General features: G+C 30.6%; 1 protein-coding gene across 1 annotated transcript in view; it reads right to left on the bottom strand.

Annotated features, from left to right (window-relative positions):
• LOC111627815 (charged multivesicular body protein 1a-like) overlaps positions 1 to 15,307 on the bottom strand; it is a 38,330-nt gene that overhangs the window by 19,731 nt on the left and 3,292 nt on the right. Inside the window, exons 2-3 of the mRNA XM_023371464.1 lie at positions 4,188 to 4,265; positions 472 to 618 (exon numbers count right to left, since the gene is read on the bottom strand). Of these exons, the coding sequence (XP_023227232.1) occupies positions 472 to 618; positions 4,188 to 4,265 (225 nt within the window). The remainder of the gene's footprint in view (positions 1 to 471; positions 619 to 4,187; positions 4,266 to 15,307) is intronic.

The raw sequence follows: 15,307 nt of genomic DNA, 5'->3' as shown, positions 1-15,307 counted from the left end.
GTACGAAAAAATATATTAATTTATCCCGTGTTGAAATTTTTCTCCGTTGCGTGTCGCTTCGCGTTGAATTTTCGTCGATGTTAAGCCTAACGAAGACTATTGTATCGTTAAAAATTATTTTTTTATTTTGTACAAACAAAATAAATATATTGAAAAATATAAAAACAATAAAAAATTATACTTCAAAAGTTAATTTAGTATCAAAAACGTAAAATATTTGAGTAGCCCAAGACATAGCCAAAGATTGCAGCGCCACAGCACTGGTGAAAATTTAAATTTGCCGACAGGAATTCTTTCGGATGATTGACTTTCGGATAATCGACGCTCTACTGTAGTTTGAACAGGTACTGTGATAATTTCATTTTCATTAGTAAATAATGCTTAAAACAATACATACATTCATTTTTATCCCTACAATTTGCAGTAATATTTACATAAAAAGTTATTATGAATAAATGATCTTTTACTTACTCCTTTCATAGCAACAGCACTTTGTACTTTAGAAGATACAGCATCTATTTTAGAAGCCATTCGTAAATAATTTAAACTCTCATTCTTCTTTCTAATAGCATTCTCTGCATAAATTTTAGCACCTTCAAGGTTTTGTTGCATTAATGCCTGAAAAATTTTAATATTACAAATAAAAATAGAGTAATACGAGGCGTGTCCGGAAAGTAAGTACCGTTTCGTTTTACCGCCACCGCAGTGGTAGTATTGCAGTTCAGCATCTGATTACACGTGTCTCTGGTTGATTGTCAGTCCAGTGATGCCATTAGAGCCAGATTGTGTTGTTTTTCCATGTGTTAGTGAGCATTCAAAATGTTTAAGACAATTACCAATCCCGCCGACTGTAAAGCACGTTCTGTAATACAGTTTTTGAACGCAAAGAATGTTAAGCCAGTTGAAATTCATCGTCAACTTGTAGAGATCTATGGTGAAAATGTAATGAGTGATGGAATAGCGAGAAAGTGGGTTCGACAATTCAATGCTGGATGCACCAATGTTCATGACAAAGCACGGAGTGGCCGGCCTTCTGTTGTCAATGATGGTTTGGTTGCAAAAGTGAATGAGAAAATTCTTGAAAACAGACAGTTCACAATAAGATTGCTTTGTGATGAGTTTCCACAAATTTCAAAAACTGTTTTGCATGAGATTGTCACAAATCAATGTTCAGCAGTGGCTGTCTTCACTGGCGGCATATTTCTTTGAAGAGGGTATAGACAAGTTAGTTTCCCGATATGACAAATGTCTGAACAATGGTGGTAACTATGTAGAAAAATAGTTTCCAACATGCTCTTTCATGTAAAAATAAATTTTCTTTTGAAAAAAAGATTTTTTATGTGAGTTTTTCCAAAGCGGTACTTACTTTCCGGGCACGCCTCATAATTATATTGGTAAACTGAACATAAAAGCTAAAGTAAAAGCTTTCGATAGTCAAGCAATACCTTTTAATGATAAACTAAAATTTTTGAATAATAAATTAAATGGAGATTGACTGTACAACAGTGTTTTTAGCCTTTTCCATTGTTAGCACCTTTTGAATTTTCAAAATGAGTTCTCACAACTCTATGAAAAATTCATTCAGTGTATTTGATTTAAGGTATTAAGTCATCTCATTTTCTCATCTATACTCTAACCAAACTTTAGGTACAGCTCAAATAATTAAGAAAACAAAATTCATTTATACTGCATTGATAAATATAAAAACAAAAAACATTTAGGCATTTCAAATTTTCAACCAAATATATATATATGAGATAGCCCGGGACGCCCCCTAGCGGGTGTTCTAGGCATTCCGTGACAGATTACAGATTATAGATATACAAACAGTGGGATCAATGGCTTATATACATAGATATGTAATTATACATTTAAACTTAACATTAGTACATTTTTATTGAAATTTCAGTTCAAAAAACTCAGTTTCCAATGGAAAAAAATAATAATAATATTTAAACAGTCAAAAAAAATTATCTCATACACATATCCAGAAAAAGTAACAACCTGCAGTTTAAAAAAGCCACTTATAGAAATACTACTAATGAACTGTTATCATAATCATATGAATTCTTATGATATTCTTCTCTAATATGATTATGATACCCATGTTTGTAATGGTTCCTATAACAGATATAAAATGTGGTATAGGTTACTGCAGTCAGTTGTTCTTTATCAAAAAATGAGAAAAATAGTTCTATCTATGTTACCACTTATAATTATTATTTAGCATATGGAGTGAAATATGGCAAAAATAGCTAAGGATTGGAGCAAAAAATGTGTATTTGAATTGGGTCCTAAAAACTGTATAAAAAATATCAGTCAGAATATTACTAATGAAGTCTTTACTAAATAAATTATTCTTCATTATCTTTCATATGTAGATTATATATTTGGTTAAAATTCAAAATATCAGAATATTTTTTAGATTTCAAAATAAAGTTTGTTTTTTGGTAACAAAATCAAGATGATTTTGACAGAAATAATTCACATAACAAACACAAAAATGTTTATAAAAATTCTTAAATTTTCATCAAGTTGCTTCAGAGTATAATTAAGAAGAAAGCAATGCAAAACAAAAAAATTACCTCCTAATAATATGTACAAATAATCATAATAATTTAAAATACTGACTTCCTAAATTTAAATTAAATATCCTCTGCTACTAGAGAATACTAATCAAAGTAAACTAATCTTGCATCTTAATGAAAATGAGTTAATGTTTTAGTGGTAGATTTTGAACAGCATGTTCTGATTTTATTATTGTTTTAATTCACTCAGCTTTCTTAATATCTTAGTTAATTTAGTTTCTATAAACCATTTCAGGGGGCAGGAGTAGTTTTCTTGGTTATATTTTCATTACTTTCTCACTGAAAAATAATATAATTTTTGGAAGAAGACTAATCATCATAGACATCACTAGAAATTGTAAAAAATGTAAGCATCTTTTCTAATCTAAATATCACTTATGGTAGCTGTTATTACGTTCTATGAATGTATGTCTCTTTAATCCGAATGACTATTAAGTTTGGTAGACTATCATTACAGCTTTCAGGTTAGACACTTCTTTTATTGTTTTCTCATATGCATTAAATATTATGCAGAAAATGCATTTTCTCATATCATATGCTGAAAGCTGTAATGATAGTCTATTGAACTTAATAGTCATTCAGATCAAAGAGACATCCATTCATAGATCTTTTCTAATCTTTGCACATTCCAAAATAATCATAATTTGTTTACTTTTACAAAAAAACTGAATATTTTTAAATGCAATCCTAGCAATCAAGACATAATATGTTGTTTAAAAAAATTTGACAAAGTGAAATAGTTTAATAGCACTAAGTTTAATTTGTCATTATTAATTTAGTAGTATTTTAATTTAATAGATTTTGTACTGGTAAATTTTAATAATGAACTTATATTCAAGGTAAACATTAATTCTTCTTAACAGAAAATATCAAACCTGAAAAGTAGCATTGTATTAGTCCATAATACAACAGACTATTATCGACTAATACAATCTGCATTCACTATACTTTCATCTTTTTTCAAGTAATTTAAAATAGCATACACAAAAACATGTTATTTTAAATTTATTTCTATGGTTCATTGAAATTGCAAATATGTATAGAAATATACATGGTAAGTGCCAAAAGTTTTCAGCCTAATTATATTTTAGAAGTTATAAAATAAGGATGTCATTTTTCAGTATAGTCTCCTTGTAGTTCAATACACTTATTACATCTTGGAATTAACATTTCAATACCCTTGAAAAAATAGTCCACAGGTTTGTCAGCAAAATGCTCAAACTACCTTCTGCAACTCTTCACCACTTTTTAAAACATCTTTTTTGAGTTTTGGAAACAGATGATAATCACTAGGAGTCAGGTCCAGCTGTAAGGTGGTTGGTCAAGCTCCTCAAACCCACACACCTTTGCAGCAGCCTTTGCAATGGCAGCTGTGTGCACTGGCACATTGTCCTGCAAGAGTGAGCATGATACAAATTAATTCTACAAGCGTAACTAAAATGAATGTTCCCAAGTGACTTATGCAAATTGGTAGGAAAAACTGCTTTATTAATCCATAAACAGACAGTGCTATCTGATGCTATCATTATTTTATTCCTATCATATCTAAAATATAGGTAGGCTGGAAACTTCTGGAGCCTACCTTGTACATGTAATTACCTTTTTCAATTTATTTCTTTGAATTTTTTCATCTTTTTCAGCTCTTTTTGATAGTCTTTCTAGTTGTTTGCAGCTGAACTAAAAAGAAAAAAAATCTTAATTAATAATAACAATTATAAAATTATACATATTAATTTTGTTATAACTTCAATAATTAACTTAGAAAATCAATTATTTTCATTTATATAATACTTTAGATCAGGGGTGTCCAACCCACGGCCCGCATGCGGCCCAATAAACGTGTAAAAAACTAACAAACTTTTAAATTTAATTTTATTTATTTATTTCAATGGTATAAACTAAAAAAAAAAAGTTTCACAAACCCGTAAACCTTTATATATATTTTATTTTTGAGTGTAAAGAAAATATTTTCAAATACTTTGAAATGTGTGAATGAGGAAGAAATACTAAATAAAGCTAAAGTTGAGACTCAAAGAATTATAGACCCAAATTCAGGAAAAGGAAAGGAAGGCCAAAAGATAAAAAGTAGTGAAAAAGATTAAATAGACTTTCTGTTATGCAAATATGGATCAATAATTTTCCAACCTTCCTCACTTTTTTATCTTTTGTCCTTTCTCTCCTTTCCCCAAATTTGGGTTTATAATCCTTTGAGTCCCAACTCCAGCTTTATTTAGTATTCCTTCCAGTGTTGCATGATTTGGCTACTTTGCGCCAAAGTTGTCTGCCCTTTTTTAATTTGGCATAAAATATCATTTGGCGCATTGGCTACTTTTTGGGCTACATATTATTTATAAATATACTAGTCAAATAAAAATGCACTTTAAAATGATGTTTTGTCATTTTTTATTAATTAGAGACCCAAATNAATTGTTAGATTACTTACCGAGTGTGCACCGTTCGACGACGCCATTGCTTAAGCTTGTTTTCATCGTGGAGCGGTGCATTGAATGGCACTCGCATGCTTCCTGATAAATTATTTTTTTTGCGAAAAATTCACTGAACTTTGGAGACATCATTAATATAAATATAATTTTTATGGATGTTAAATAATAAATGGTTTTTAGTAGGTCCACTGCTTGTTTAAACTCAACGGTTTGTACAATATCCACTATTGGTCTAGATTCGACCAATCCTGCCGCAACACGAGGTGGCAATGACGTTTTACCGAATTATACAAGTTTTTTTTAGCGTGTTTGTACAAATACTGTCGCAATTTTTTTGCCATCATATAGGAATCCGAACTATATTAACCTGTGTTATAGGGGGGGGGTCAACTGTAGTTAATATACTGTAATAATGAAAATTAGTATGCCTTTCCTTAAAACCTTTAAAAAACTAAATCTTTCTACTATATACAGAACCTTCTGAAATAGTAAGTTAGAAGAATTTGTCTTATGCCCTGTAGGAATCAAAAGCCCACATTACTACACAAAACAATTTAATGAAAATAATCACAAAGTTAAGCAATTCATTTATGATATAAGAAGTAAAATATATACTACTAGCAGACCCCGCCACGCGTTGTTGTGGCTCAAAATGTATCTATTATAAATGTATAACACTACCCCTGTGGGGGGAATTTTTCAAAAAATTTCTTCTTAGTGTACATTCTCTTGACGTACCCTATTAAAACGCAATCAAACATGCAAAAACCCGCATCTAAAATAATATAAGAGAAGCCAAGTTCTTCATGGTAAGCCTTAATTCTGTCCCTCTCCCCGCAGGGAATATCGAAAAATCCCTTCTTAGTGTACATTCTGTTGACGTACCCTATTAAAACGCAATAAAAAACGCAAAAACCCGCATCCAAAATAGTATAAATAGAAGCAGAGTTCTTTACCGTAAGCCTTAATCCTAACCATCTCCCTTCAGTGGGGGGAATTTCGACACGTATATTATATAAAAACACGTGCGTATTCGAATGCAGCGTTGTGTCAAAATTTCAAAGGAATCGGTAGGAACAAACGAACATTACATTTTTATTTATATAGATAGATAGAAGATGATCCGCTTTAGTTCATTTTCACAGAAAAGCATAATGCCTCACAGAAAAGCAAACTTAGGGCATCATACTCGTAGTGCCATCTGTTGGACATAAAAGCCTTAACCTAGATTATATATTTTAATTTATGTGAATGTTTAACGAAATAATATACAGCCTGTGTCCACCCTGAGGTTCCATTCTAAATATTGGTGAAAGAATTTTTGATATCGGATGAGTAGTTTTGGAGATTACCTGCTGCAAACAAACTTACAAACAAACTTACAAACTCTTTATAATATTAGTATAGACAAACATTACTTCTTTATAATATTAGTATAGATTACAAAAATATATATACAATATTTGCTGCAACTAATGCTGAATGAAAAATATTTAAAAATCATGCAAACTGAGCTCTGCTTCAGGTTTTCTGCTTTCCTTACATTCCATTTAAGGCATTCCATTAAAACCTGATGCAGAACTCAGGAGAAACCCGAAAACATTTGTTTACATTTACCCATGAATTTGTCACTGTATACCTGGAGGTTCTTTTGAGGTATGATACCAAGAACAACATGTTTCTTCACTCTTAGTGATGGGAAAAATACAGTAGACACCCCCTATAACACGGGTTCCTATAATTACGATTCCTATAAGGCGGCGAAAAAATTGCGACGGTATCTGTACAAACCTGGTAAAAAAAACTCCTATAATTCGGTAAAACATCATCGGCCAGCCGAACTACTTTCTGCCATCCAGCGCCATGCTACAGAGAGTTTAGGCGGGTAAATTGAGTTTACTATCGTCTGTACAGTATTATATATAAATTAGGTACTGTACATATAATTATATATTAATTATATATAAATTAGGTACTGTATATATAATTATATATTAACTTAATTTATTGTAACTTTATTATAATTATATATATACTTTCTGCCGTCCAGCGCCACGCTATGGAGAGTTTAGGTGAGTAAGTTGTTTACTATTGTCTGTACAGTATGTAAATTAGGTACCGTAAGTCTAATACAGTACTGTAATTTTATACATTTCTTGTGAAAGAAACATTTCTTATTCAACGGCCATAAAGATTATTTATATTAATGATGTCTCCAAAGTTCAGCAAAGTTTTCGCAAAAAATTAACTTATCAGAAATCGCCTGCTGTTTGGTGCGCTGTTCCGCGACGAAGACAAGCTTGAGCAATGGTGACGTCGAATTGTGCACACTCTGTAAGTAATCCTACAATTTTTTGTTTATAGCATAGTTTATACAGATTATTCCCAAAAAAATTATACATATTTTGGAAATGTTGAGTCAAATTAGTCTAGAATCTATTAATTTTATGGAAGAAAACCTTTCAAACAGTCGTAGTCCGTAAACTTCACACGTGTCAGGCTGTGATTGGCAAGGACTCGTACAAAATTGATTCATAAAGAACAGAACGTATCTACCATGTTATAGGGGGGGGGGTCGACTGTAAGTGCTCAACACACCTTCTGGTAACTGACTGCATAATGAGGTATTGTCTAGTCTTTAGAAGATAACAAGGGCTCTGCATTTCAGGTGCATGTTTTCTACAAAATGCCTATTACTGAGCTCATTATTGTTTCACATTTATGAGGCTCTCAATATATGAAAACCTAGTTGTTGACTGCCATAAATAATCACGTGGTTATGTGATTGACTACTGAGTAAACAACTCTACAAAAACCCGATACATATATTACTAAAGCCAACGACTGCCATATGCCATCAGGCTATATAACTAATAAATTACCAGTAACAGATGATGGTTATAGTGTAATGTTATATATACTAGAAGACGAGATCAGACGAGAGGTCCAGATAGCGTAATTGGCAACACATCCGCAATGTAAGTGACAGCTGCAGGTTTGAACCCTGATTCTTTTTTCCAGTTTAATCTAAATTATTTAATTAAAATTATAATTATTAAATTTATTACAAGATGGCACCTAACACCTCCCTCTAGTGTCAAATTGTTTGATAATTATTAGTATTATAGCTGTTATATAGCCCAATGGTCTCGTTGTTTTTCAATATGGTCTCTCAAAAACAACCACATCGAAAAAAAAGGGCATTTGAGAAATTCGTCAGTATTGTACTTCTATAATGTCGGAATAATAAACAAGAATTATGTAAAGAATATATGCTTGTGAGTAGTTTATTTACCAAGAGATACTTTGGAACACAATCTTTATAAGTTACCTGAATAGTAAAAGTACCTTTTGAATGAGTGGTATAAAAAAAGTGAAGAAAAAGTTAAAAATTGATCATCTGTTACGAAAAATTGTAGAAGGTCCTTGGGCAATTTTTTGGAATTTTTCTTAAGTTGGCTGAGAAGGAACCTACACAAGCCCGAAACATGTACAAAATAACAGGTACATGCAACAACTAAAAATTGAATAAATTTAAAATGAAGATTGCCTTGTGTTGAGTGTCTGAACTATATGGTGTTCAAAAACGACAAAAATAATTTTAATGTGGCAAATGTGCACAATTTTCTTTGCACAACTTTATAAAATCTGGTTGCTTTTTTGGTCAGCTTCAGTCTCAAGTCATCTTCGAGTTGAAGTCGGTGACGATGTTTAGTTTTCATGTTTGTCATGACCGAAAATCCTCTCTCACAGAGGCATGTTGTGCAAAATGGTAGTAAATATTTTATTGCTGCTTCGCTGACATGATAATAATGTTAATTATACAATTTTTGTTTCTTGCGTAAGAATTTCATTTAGGTATTGTCACAAATGCATTTTTTTTATGAAATTTCGAGAATATTTTTAGTTATAAATAAACTAATTTGTGCATTCGACATCATGTTGTAAATTGTCGAATTTTTGATGGTCCACCAATTATTTTTTTGATTGCTTCATCTCATGCATTTAAATTTTAAATTGACCGATTTTAGATTGCAGCGCGTACCCCTTCATGCAATTTCACGTACCCCTGGGGATACACGTACCACTAACTGGGAACCATGGAGTTATAATATGTCATTTTTCCTCAAAAAGTACATTCATATAAACAAAAATCAATCCTCTGTAACCTGGATAATAACTGGTAAAGTAGAGAGGCTGGATGGGGTGATATATTTTTACTTCCATGAAGACTTTTTTCTGAAGGACCTTGAAATTTTCTCCTGAAAAGATTTAAAAAAAAAAAAACCAGTAAAGTTTTGATACAGAAAGTACTACCTCATCCTGTTATCCTATCTCCTCTGAAACAGGTCCAGTTAGTATTGATCAAGTGCAATTTCTCATCATACCAACTATAGTAACTTTTCTAATGTGTTCTGGAAAATCTGTGCTATTGATTACAGCTTATAACATACTGCATATATCAATTTTTTTTTATTATGCTTCTGCACTTACTAAAAATTAATATATAAACTTGTTATAATAATCTGATTGGAACTTCTTAACAGCTTACAAGAGTATATTTGATATCACTAATTAATTTAATTAAACATGGTATCAAATGAAAGATAAGTAAGAATATAATCATATACTAAACTGTTATCTACAGAATCAGGGCCGTTTTCAATTGTTAGCTGCCTGAGTGCGACAGATATTTGGCCACCCCTATTAATGCTGATCACAAGTAAATTCAAAACCTAAGCAAATCCACGAGAGCCTAATAGTATGCTTTATGATAGTTTCATATAGTTGACGGGTAAAAAATCCATATATTTATTTTAACTTTATTCAAATCAAGCTGCCCTATAGATAATAGGTGCCTTTGTTTAGCTGCAATTTGAAAAAATTGTAGACCTATGAATTCCCACAGTTGTCCATCTGTCTTTCCTTAATCTCTTAATTCTAGAAAGGAATTAGATAGATAAAAGCAGATATGGAAATCTTACGGTCAGGAGTCCCTAACTAACTATATATGAATTTCTGATGAAAACCTAAAGTCATGTTATCTCAATTTAAAACTTCTCCTGAAAACAGATTAGCATGACTCCATTGCTAACAGAAAAGTATAATGTACAGGGGCAAGACACTATGGTACTAATTTGAGGTGGAGAGTATATATTTTAAATTAAAAATATGATTAAAAATTGCAGCCCAACATTGTTACATCATCACAATATCTAGTCTTGTCTTTCATCTATCTAACTCTGTTCTCAAGATTAATGAAAAACAGACAGATGGACAACATTGGAAATTTATACATCTACAATTTTTTTTCAAATTGCAGACCAATAATATTGATATAAATAAATAGCTTGGAGTTTGCAAACTTTAAAAGTTTACAAACTCCAAGTTTTTTCATGATTTAAAACAAGAAACAATCTTAGTGGTTATGGAATTCCTACTGTTGAATTTTTCTCTGGTTCAACAGATGAATCTCCCATCACCTTTTACTCGCACTTTTAAGTTTTCTGATATAAAACACCTAAGATGTACTTTGGCATTACAGTAGAGCGTCGTTTATCCAAAAGCTGGTTATCCGAAACGTCTGTTATCCGAAAGCATTCTAGTCGGCAAATTTAAATTTTCGCTATCGGCTATTTCTTGGGCTACTCAAATATTTTACATTTTTGATACTAAATTAACATCTGAAGTATAATTTTTTATTGTTTTTATATTTTTCAATAAATTTATTTTGTTTGTACAAAATAAAAAAATAATTTTTAACGATACAATAGTCTTCGTTAGGCTTAACATCGACGAAAATTCAACGCGAAGTGACACGCAACGGAGAGAAATTTCAACATGGGATAAATTAATATATTTTTTCGTACATGATTCGTTATCCGAAAAATAAGTTATCCGAACCACCCTGGTCCCCAATTGATTCGGATAAACGACGCTCTACTGTATTTATATCCATAAAATGCACAGCTCTAACATCAGTCATCATCCAAACATCAATCTATTTCATCACTGACCACTATGTTAAAATAATATAAAATTATATTTAAATTTTATTTTTTTAAGTGCACTATCAGACATCCTAAAAATTTCACCACTTGTGTACATGCAGGCACTGCACACCTACCAGAACTGGCCCTGTGCAGAATACAAGTATTAAACAAGTTATAGTTCATTAGTGTTTTTGTGATTAGCCCACTTGAACTGTATTATTCATTGCTTTATGCCCTTAGTTAGATTAAATTTTGTGATAGCCTTACCAGTTCTTTAAATTTAACCATTTCAAGATTAATTCATTCAATATATAGGTTGCCATTTTGTACACTAGATCTGTGAAAAAAGCATTTAGTCATCCTAAATTCAGTTCTAGAACTTACCACACTGAAATCATATGAAAAATAGACATCCACAATTGCCATAAATAATCAGGCTACATTTTGTAAATAATAACTATGAATTACAAATAAATTTGGCACTAAAAGGAGGCATTTTGCACCATATCGTATTAAAATTAATAATTATAATATTTAATTAATTAATTTAGAATAGAATGGAAGAAACATTGACACATGTAAAAATGCAAATGGCTGCCAAGGAGATGTTCACTAATTACAAACATTGCTGCATGTTTCAACAAAGCTCTATGTTGACCTATGGGATATGTCTAAACTTCATCCTAAAGGTCTAGAATTATGTCTATGGGGGGTAAAGATGCCCATACATTAGAGCATGTGCTCCATTTTTGTTTGTGCTGCCCTTTTCCTAATCCCCAAGAAGACCCCAAATTCCATTATTACAAAACAACAAAAAATTCATGACTTCTAGCCCATTCTGCAAATAAAAAAAATATTAACAAATGATATTTGTCTACTTGATAGTTTTACACAATGGATATTTAGAGCTAACATTAATGTAAGTTGGAATAATGCTTACAAGAGAAGTACATTTGATGTCCCTAACCAATTTTGGCAAACCATATATGAAATAGAAGAGCTAAATTAAAATATCTTATTTGCAGAATATCAAATGTTAGAGAAATATTGATGAAAATGTGTTACCATACACAACTTAAGATAACTCATGACTCATACAACATATGTGAAAACGAACAATATAATAATATAGTGCACCTTTCAGCAGTGTTGTGCAAAACATAAGTTATAGTGTTATTCTGAGTGCTGACATGATTCTACCAAGTTTATTATGTATGTTATCAAAATTAGCCTGGTTATTAGACTTCAAAAATGTATAATTTTGAAGTTAAATTGTTAATTGAATTATGTTCTTACACGTGAAGAGCTTGCATAACACGTAGATGGCGACACAGAGTGTAAACATGTGCACTATAATAGAAGTACACAAACAAAAGATTTGTTTTTAATATACCATGGCCTTCACTGAACTATGACTTCTATTTAAATGTGTAATTAATAATTATAATATGATTTTTACTACATTTCTATTCAATCAGAGTGCCACTGAAAATCATTCCATGTGCCACGTTTGGCACATGTGCCATTGGTTGCCAACCTGATATAGTGAATTAAAAATTCTTTTGCTTGATGATGTCATATAATCAAATATTGATAAGTAGTAACTTCAAAAACTTGAAAAAGAACTATGGGAAATAATGAATGTTCCTTTCCCAATTCCCCCCCCAGATTCCTCCTTGTATGGGTTGTCCAGATGACCCATCAGTGGCATCCATAGACTACAGTGGTGTGCCATACATGGAAGCTGTGGAAGTGCTACTTCCCTTGTATTTTCTAAAATATAAATACATATTGTGTTATTATTTTCATATTTTAATGTACTTTGAATTACTTAAAATTAATATTTTATTATAACTGCATTATGTATTTTATTACAAATTTCTATACATGTAAAAAACAATGATAAGATTGCTATTGTACATTCGAATATAAATTCGTATATGCATATTCCCAATGGAAGTGCTGTATTGTCGAATACAGAACAGCTTCCATGGCAAAAATATTTGAATCATGTAAAGCAGCCAGATTACGTGCATGCACTTTACAGAGCACCAACCTCTTGCGATTTAGCTTGTGGATGCTACACACCAAAATACTGTATAACACTTCCAATGATTCCATCCATTAGTCACTCATAAGGAGTTTTTGACTAAGTGAATTGTTTTAAGATTAAGAAAGTAAAGAATATTTAATGTTATTTTTATATACATTTCTTTACAAAGCTATATTTAATTATAATTTTCTTTTAATTATAATTATATTGATATATTTTCAGACATAAAATCTTTAGAATTTTTATCACTTTTAGATATTAATAATTTTAAATATAATGAAAAACAATTTTCCAAAGCAAATTTTAATTCTTTAAATTAAGTAAATTTTATGGAGAATTTTTTTGATTTATCTAAATTACATAGTGAATTGCAATATTTATATTCGTGTCCAGACTATATTGGCAAGTCACTCTTAAATATAAAAAATATAATTAATGACGATCTGAACAAAGATGTACTAAAAGAATTATAAGATTTAATATCATTAATTTTTACGGTACCATCTACAAGTGTGTCTATTGAGCATAGTTTTTCAACCATGAAGCGAATTGATACATTCACAAGGAAGACTCAGTCGGAGGAAAGATTGCCGTCACTAGCATTCTTTTCAATAGAAAAAGAACTTTTAAAATACTTTGATGGAATCAATGAAAAGTGATTTTTATAATAAAATAATTAACAACTTTGTGGAAAAAATTGCCGAGTAGAGTTAGTTTATAAAAAATAACAAAAACAAGTTTTTATATCTTTGTTTCGTGTCAATTATGTATTTTAGAATTAAAATAAATAAACTGTTTATTTTGGTCATTTCTAGCATTTGTTTATAATTTTTAAGGAAACACAGCTTCCCTATCATAAAATGTCATAGCACACCACTGATAGATTATAAAAATGGGGATATAAAAAAAGGACATCATACATTATGCAAGAAGCTTTAAACTATAATTCAATGTCAAATCAGTGATCCCAGAAGGTGGCACTGGTTGCAATTGGAGCTAATTCAGCCTTGAAAACAAGGAATGTTCCTTGTTTCCAAGGCCATGTTTTGATCAACAAAGTTATATGGGACAATACACAAATATTGTTCTTTAGTTTTTAACTCAGCTTTTTAGCACTGCTTATTTAGGAAACCAAACTTATAAATGCTTTATTTGGGGATGTTTTCAGCTTCTATTACTCTCTTTGGGAAACTATGTAGTTTTGCTAGTTCAATAATTCTATTTATTTCCCTTGTTCTATCTGCTGAGAATGTAGAATGGGCAAATTCTCAACTTACTAAACTTCTGTTAGCTGGTAATTTATTCTTGTCCTAATCATTTGATTTCCAATGCATGTAATCCATTGTAAGACTAGTATTCCATCATACATTGGATTTATATGCATACAAATTTTCTGCTTAGAAAATAGTAATGTCTAAATAATTTATATCTTCTAATTTTAAGATTATGCTGGTTTTATCATTAATTTGTTCAACAAACTCCTGAACACATTCCTCATCGTTCCATATTATGAATAGATCATCAATATACCTTACTATGTATTTAATTTTATCTTTATATTTTGCTACTACTGTTCCTTCTAAGTGTTAACTATCTTGTCTGCTATATTTCTCTAGCAGAAGAAGACTTCATTGGAACTCCTAAAAATTGCCTATAACACTTTGTTCCACATGGAATAAAAATTATTTAGCATTAAATCTGACATTTCCAAAATATACTTATATTCCATCATTTTTCTAGCTCATTCCTTATCTCATGATAGATATCCCTGCTTGAATATTTACAGAAGGATATAGCAAAATGTAATCATATATACTGTATTGTTAATATATCAGATCCTTCTTAAGTAAGCTACAAATTTTTTTTTTAACATTGCTTTTAGTACATTTAATTACTACTAATTTTATTCAATTTTCTTAAATTTTAATTGTAATCAATAATAATTTTCATATAATAGACATATCATACATTAACAGCTTAGTTAATATTAATATATCAATTTATATTTGTTTAGATGTATACCCAAGCCAAAATGCATGGTCCCTCTTCAGATAAATGTATATACAGTAGAACCTCGATTATCCGGACTAATTGGGGATGAAGGTAGTCCGGATAAGGAAAAATCCGGATAATCGAAACAAATACTTTAATTTGTCTTTTAATGATAATACAACACGTTTTCTTTTCGATGACATATCGGTAATATTAAAAGTAAATACTGTATTTAAA

Source organism: Centruroides sculpturatus, unplaced genomic scaffold (genome assembly GCF_000671375.1).
Source record: "Centruroides sculpturatus isolate CEXI.00-Female unplaced genomic scaffold, Cexi_2.0 scaffold377, whole genome shotgun sequence".
In the NCBI taxonomy this organism is placed as follows: domain Eukaryota; kingdom Metazoa; phylum Arthropoda; class Arachnida; order Scorpiones; family Buthidae; genus Centruroides; species Centruroides sculpturatus.
Note: the sequence above shows the minus strand (reverse complement) of the source record. Positions and strands in the feature narration are given on the sequence as shown.